Source organism: Aptenodytes forsteri, unplaced genomic scaffold, assembly GCF_000699145.1.
Source record: "Aptenodytes forsteri isolate BGI_AS27 unplaced genomic scaffold, ASM69914v1 Scaffold284, whole genome shotgun sequence".
Lineage (NCBI taxonomy): Eukaryota > Metazoa > Chordata > Aves > Sphenisciformes > Spheniscidae > Aptenodytes > Aptenodytes forsteri.
In genome coordinates, this window is record NW_008794445.1 from 5,133,559 (window position 1) to 5,140,243 (window position 6,685).

A 6,685-nucleotide genomic window follows, 5' to 3' on the forward strand; every position below is an offset into this window, starting at 1 on the left:
TCTCTGCATGCTGACCCCCCCCCCAAAGGCTGTGCCTACAGCACCACCTTTTCCTTGCTTGGCTAAGCTGCCCTGGTATGTGCATGTATGGTTTCTGGGCTCTGATAACAAGATAGTGCCTCATTCAGTTGATATTCCCCCGTGTCTCAAAGCCACACATCCCCCTACCCTCCCAAAGCCCTAGGAAGTGCTTTTACTCACTGATTTACAGCTCAGCCCCCTCAGCTCCGTGTTATCATCAGAGCAAGGCTCAAAAAGCTCTACAGTGAGCATGTCAATGAAATGAAGCTTTTATTCTGAGAGTAGCTTCCAGAGGAAGAAATAATCTATGATGCCCCACAAAACTCAGGAAAAAAGTCACATCCATCTGTGAATGCCAAAAGCCAGGCTTCTGTCCACCCACAGATTTATCTGGAAGGTGGAGAGAGGCAGGAGCACCCCCAACACTCCTTCCTTTAGCACCTCTGACTGCGTTATGCCTCCAGGTCATCTGTATGAGAGTGACCGTACTCACAGGGCAGAGCTCCACAGCACTGCCTCTTCCCCTAGACCTCGCTGCAGATAGATCTGGCTCCGTTGCCCAAATCCTGACACTGGGATTAGCCTAAGAGATCAGATGAAACATCCTGGCTTCTCATAAATCTCTGCTGAGGAGCATGCCTCCTGTACTTGCCTCTAGGCATATGCTGGCTGGAGGCCCCTCACCCTATGGATTGACCCCTCTGGTCCCTGGCTAGCCTGGTCCACATGAGAAGCCTGAGAGGGGGTGGAATGGAGGAAGGCTGCCAGCTACAGCCTTCCACACTACGTTGAGCAGAAAGGCAATCAAGTTTCCTAAGCACTGTAACAGATGACAAGGTGTATATTTATACCAGATACCCACATACTTTGGGTGAATTGTGCAACATGAGATTTGTCATCATGCATCAGATCACCGTGTATCTAATCCAATACCATGGCTCTGACAATGTCGGGAGAGCTGAGCTGCCTGCAGTGATGCACCTCGCCAACTGTGCAATGCGGGAGCAGAGGGTCTGGGATTAAAATTCCTCCCCAGTTCCTCCAGCAATCAACTGGTGCCCTGACTGCTCTTATTATCTGAGCAGGCAGAGCTGCAAGTGTAAATAATCACAAGATTAGGCATCCTTCTAAAGACAACTAGTACAACTGCAGCATACATTTCTGGGCTGCCCCCTGGGCTGGATATATTTTGAGTGGGATAATATTTCATGCTGATTTCACCTTACTTTCCTCTGTTAAATGATTCTTGGGCTAACTGCACCCTGGATGCCAGCAGTGGACAGTTACTTGAGTGCTATGGAAGTGACCCATAATCTTTTACACCACTCCTAGCACCATCTTTTATGCCTCCCATGATCTCCCCATTCCTTGCACGCTTGTTTTTTGTTGTTGTTGTTGGTGGTGGTGGTTTGTTTTTTCTCTGTCATCTTTGCTGCAAGGGAATCAAGCCATTCTCCCATTCTGGGTGTGCTGGCAGGCAGCTGCATTCTGTAATGGTGCTGCTGCCTTTGTGTTTGCAGTGCTGTCATCACCCTTTGATCAGCCCAGGAGTCAGTTACTTTGCTTGGCTGGTTTTGGCTTCTGCCATTCACAGAGCAGGGCTCTCCCCTGAACTGTCTGCAGTGGCTTTTGCAGCACTCCCATGAACATGTACAGATAATTTCAAACCCATTAATGTGAGCAGTTACTGAACTGCTTCTCCCCAGCCTGCATAGCTTGACTCTCTGGTCAGAGCAAGAGTGTCTCTTGCTCTTGCCCCCCTTGGCTGTTCTTCATTTTTAGCACTTCCTGCAGCTGATTTACTGTCATCAAATGCCCTGAATTAGTCAGTTGCTTGTCTATGGAAAAACCCTTCCTCCTTGCACTGTGACCTGAAGAAAAAAGACCAGGGAGGGGGGATCCTTCCTTTGCTCTGCAGTGGAGTCTCAGGCATGGGAATCAGTTTTTTTCTCTGCTTCTCCTCTTCCAAAGGCTTCTCTTCCTAGTGCAAGGACTCTGCTGTGAAGTAAAGGAGTCAGTTTTGGTCCTGGCCCTTGTGACGCTTGGTCCCTGAAATCCCTGTAATGGCTCTTGCAGGAGTGCCATGACTTTGTGCCTCACAGTCTGTGTGGCACTGGGTCAGTGTTGCTTCAGGCTGTGTTGAAGATGATTTTTGAGCAAACACCGTCATATGACACAACCAATAGTGCCATTTGCTCCTATTCTTTTCTGCTTCCTTCTGTTTTGTAATTGATTCATCTTTGTTGGCATCTGCTTTTCTGTTTGGTGTGTTCTGTCCTGCCAGTGCCCAAGGTAATTCCCTGCCTGCCAGCCCCTAATGTAACAAGACTCAGAAGATGGTAATGGGAGCTACCAGGTGTGGAGAAGAGACTGTCTCATTTGGAATGGGTTATACTTCAGGGACTAGATCGACTAGGTTTGCCAGATGCCAGAGGACCCAGTGTTTTTTCCCAACTGTAGGTTAGGGCACTGATCCTTTAAAAGCCCAAGTGGTTTTTCAGGCAAACCACGCTGCCTCGAGTGTCCAGTAGCCTTCATATCCTTGCTGAGCTGCCAATGACAACAGTTTGCAGTGAGGCAAAGATTGTTGGAGACCATTGTTCAAAAATTGAGACCATTGTCTGTGACCTGTCCTGGGCATCCCAACAAAGTTGGGATTGCTTTGTCGTCCTGTAAGGTATCATATTGTCACGTGTGATCTGTGCCGTGCTAGAAACAGGGCATGGATACCAACCTAGCAGTGGGCGTGCTCCTGCAAAGCTCCTTGGCTAGCATCCCTCAGTATTCCTACCTCAACCGCTGGCTCATGTCTCAACTGCCAGTGTTGGCTTGCAGCCAGAGGAGCCTTGTCCCCAGTGCCTGACTCATCTTTGGTTACACTGCACTTATAGGAGTGCCAGGAGGATAAGGCACAGCAGGACTCCTGGAACCTCCTGAGAAAAGACAAGTGCCCACCCATCGCGCACCGTGAGCCTTCCCACACCCTGCTGTGTATAAGGTCTTTCTCTGGTGAAAATTTAGTTCCTAAAGATTCATGTCACTGTTCTGCCCTCAATTAGCATGTGTCTTAGCTCTCCCTAAGGTGGATTATTTGATAAAGAAAAATTTCCTACCCATCTGATTCCTGCTAGGCCTTACCTCACCTCACAGCTCACAGGATTGTGCCCCAAGTTTGCTGAGACCTGCCTGTGTCCTGGGCTTTGGACTCTTTGCTCAAGCTCTAGAGCTGCTGAGGTGTTTGGCCAGATGACTCTAAGGAGGCAACAGCTATACCAACTCATGTGGCCCAGGCAAACACCTCGGTGATTTTGCTTTGGGACTCACTTGTGCTGAGGGTTGGTCTAAGACATAATAAATCCCACAGCATCTCAGGCACAAGCTTCCAGAGAGATGAGATTCTGCCAGAGTGAGAAAGTACATTTCCAGCTCTCCTGGGTGTGAAGCAAAACCTGGCTCTGGGACTGAGTGTTACCACTGCTAACACTATCTGCTTGAGCTTGCAGAGAGCCTGAAACAGGAGCTCTGAGAGTTGTTCTGCTTCCTCCTCCCCTCCAGAACAGGAAATCTCATATTCTGACAAGCAAGCGAACATGGTAGTTCTGCATCGTCTTAAAGGGGTGAGTTTTGATTCAGTGAGAACAGCAAATGCTTCTGTTAGCAAATATCTGAAACACTAATGAAAAAAAAAAAAAACCAGAGTAAAACTCTTTATAATAAAGGGAAACAGATTTTATTTTTATACCCTTAAAGTTAAAAATATGCATTTCAAAATATTTACAATGACTATATATGAAATAACCTTTGTTAATGAAACAGCAACATACAGTACTAGAATATATCCACCAAATTGATAAAGTCTACATAAGAAGAAAATGTAACAGAAGGAGAGAGAGAGAGAGAGAGAGAGGTAAATAGCATCCATGCACAATCTGCACCTGCATGGTTTTTTATACTCTCTGCCTTTTAGTCGTGGATGGAGTCACAGGAATTTTTGACCTCGTCCCTTACAAATGCCACTTGTGACTGAGATTCTTTGAACTGACAGAAATTTGTAGGTTGCAGCAGTACCAATGCCTTAGTTTCCCATGCCACCCTTTCACATGGGGACCTTGTATTACAGAGTGGACTCAAAATCTCTCAGCAAGCCTGGGAGGTAGGTATAGTTTTATGGAAGAATTTGGCAGATGGAAAAGCACCGGGTTAAGTAACTGGCCTAAGGTTGTGCAGCAAGGAGCAGAACTCACAAGCCCTGCCTCATCTCTCCTAATCTCTCATTAGGGAATAAATTTCCTCTGCTAACCAGTATCATCGGCCTTTGAGATGAGCTGTGTCACAAGGTGGGGCTCTCAATTAATACCATGTACCGGGTGACGATGTGGGAAAAAAAACCCTGCCTACAGATAAGGACTTGTCTCAGTAAAGATCTGCGATGTTGCAGTGCTGTTACCATGTTCTGGAGCTGAACAGAAGATTTTAGTGTAGAACCACGCCCAGATGATTCCCTCCCTGCATGTGCATCATTGAGCAACTGCATCGTCTGTAATTAGGAACCCCTGTGTATCTTCACCCCAACCTTTCTCTCTCTCTCTCTCCCCGCCCCCCCTTATCATCCACACCTGTATATTTGCCTTTCTTACCTGCATCTGATTCAACCATTGGAATGTCAAATAGTAAACAGAATAGCAAAAAAAATTGCTGCCTTATTTCTGTAGATATTGTAATATGAATTTAATCTGATTTCTATTGGGTTGCTTCTCAATTTAATGTCTTTAACTTTCACATATGTGCATATATATATATATATAAAAAAAAATGTAACAAAAGCCCCATCCCATTTGTTTCAATGGACAAAAAAAGGGGTCATAAGCCTCACTGCCCAACCCACAAGGCACACCGAAAGGTAAGTGAGAAGGGCTCTAGGAAGGGAGAAAGGTGTAGCCCTTGTTTTTGTGGTGCCCTTCCATCATCACTGCTGAGCTTGAAGCTTTGTGAAGGTATGACATGACTTTGCAGAAAAGGAGAAGAGCTGTCTGGGTCACTTGCAGATTTCTGGTGCAACAGCCCCAGGAGTGCTAGATCAGTTGGAGCTGTTTCTCCCTCTCTTTGGTGAAGGAGTTTCTGAGGATTCTAGCTTTGTTAGGGATTTTTCTGTGGTGGTGGCAGTGGTGATGATGGTGGCTGTTTTTGTCTATTGGCCCAACAGTTCTCTCAGCAGAGCAATTCTTTCCCATTCCCAGTAGCCAACCCTCTCCCCTGGACTCTCATCAGCCTTATTTTTTCCTAAGAACAAGGTAGAGGATGCCGATGATGAAACTGAAGCAAAAGCAGATCCAGGCCAATATGAAGCAGTAGCCATGGTGAGAATTTGTGAAGCTGGCCATCTTGCCTGTGAACCGAGCTGTGTAAATGGAGACTCCAATCAGAATGCACATCCCTGTGAGAAGGAAGGGGGAAAAGAAAGAGAATTGGAAAATGCACACAAACCAGCATTGCCGCAGGATTTCTGAAGTACTGTTGTCCCTTGGGATTGTAATGCATGTCTTGTGCCATATGAGAGAGGGGCTGCTGCCCATTAGGCTTATTTATGGAGGATTTCTCTTGCAGATGTGACGGCATAAGGCACTCGGGGCTTGTTTAGTGGGTGCCATAGGGAATAAACCTTTGTTAGGAGGAAATCAGTAATAAGATCTGCAGACAGTTTGGTGCTACATGTTGAATCCCATGAGCAGTAGCTGTTTAACTGTTTACTCCCCTGCCCCCCAACATACTTGAATCCTTTTTGTCGTCTTTCAAAGGTATTTTGCAAAACCCTCTGGGCTTTTCTAATGACAATCTGGTAATATTTTCATTATATACACTAAAAAAAAACCCAACACTTTCCAATCCCTCAGTGATTTGTGTTATCAAAAAAATGGGCCACTGGAAACATTTAGCTGGCTGACAACCTCCCCTGATGGCCATATGTGGCAGACACATGTGGCTACTTGCGCTTGCAGAGGCAGTGGGACGCATGCAGGGCCATCGCAAGGCATGCATACTTACAGCAAACCAGCATGATAGCTCCAGTGATGTAGAAACGTTTGCCTTTCTCCAGGGTGAACAGCTGGACAATGAACATGACAAGCGCGATGACGGAGAAAATGATCGAGAGGATCATAAAGGCTTGCACGGCTTTGAGGGAAGCTGTGAACACACAGGGCATAGATTTGAGAAGGTAGGACTCAGCCTTGGTATTGTGCACCAAGGTCCTGCAATTCATCACCACAATGAAAATGCAGATGTAACTTACCATCATCATGACTGTTGACTGGCAGCTGCTCGCAGGTCTTGTTGCACAGCAGCCAGAGTCCCGATGAGGCCATTCCTACGTTGGAAGAACTCACCATCCAAACCTGAAACAGGATGAAACAATTGCGTCAAGGGGGAGGGGGGCTTCCTTGCTCTTCTGTCCAGTTGTCAGACTAAACCGTAAGGGGAGCAAGAGTAGCCCAAGTGCCACGAGACAGAGAGCTGAAAAAGTCAGTGTGTGTCAGCAGCAGATGAACAGCCAAAGCGGGTGGGAGATGACGCAGGCTTCCAAAGCCAGGAGGCATTTGGTCTGAGCAAAACACTGGGGAAGTCTGTTCCCGTGATGGGGGGGGAAATCATTCAGATCATCCTTTTC

The 6,685-nt window shown here is 46.7% G+C and overlaps 1 protein-coding gene across 1 annotated transcript in view; it reads right to left on the reverse strand.

Annotated features, from left to right (window-relative positions):
• Nucleotides 1–3,745: 3,745 nt before the first annotated feature.
• Nucleotides 3,746–6,685, reverse strand: part of EMP1 (epithelial membrane protein 1) — a 15,561-nt gene continuing 12,621 nt past the window's right edge. Inside the window, exons 3-5 of the mRNA XM_009290046.2 lie at nt 6,311–6,413; nt 6,064–6,204; nt 3,746–5,455 (exon numbers count right to left, since the gene is read on the reverse strand). Coding sequence (XP_009288321.1) covers nt 5,292–5,455; nt 6,064–6,204; nt 6,311–6,413 — 408 coding nt within the window. The 3' untranslated portion in view covers nt 3,746–5,291. The remainder of the gene's footprint in view (nt 5,456–6,063; nt 6,205–6,310; nt 6,414–6,685) is intronic.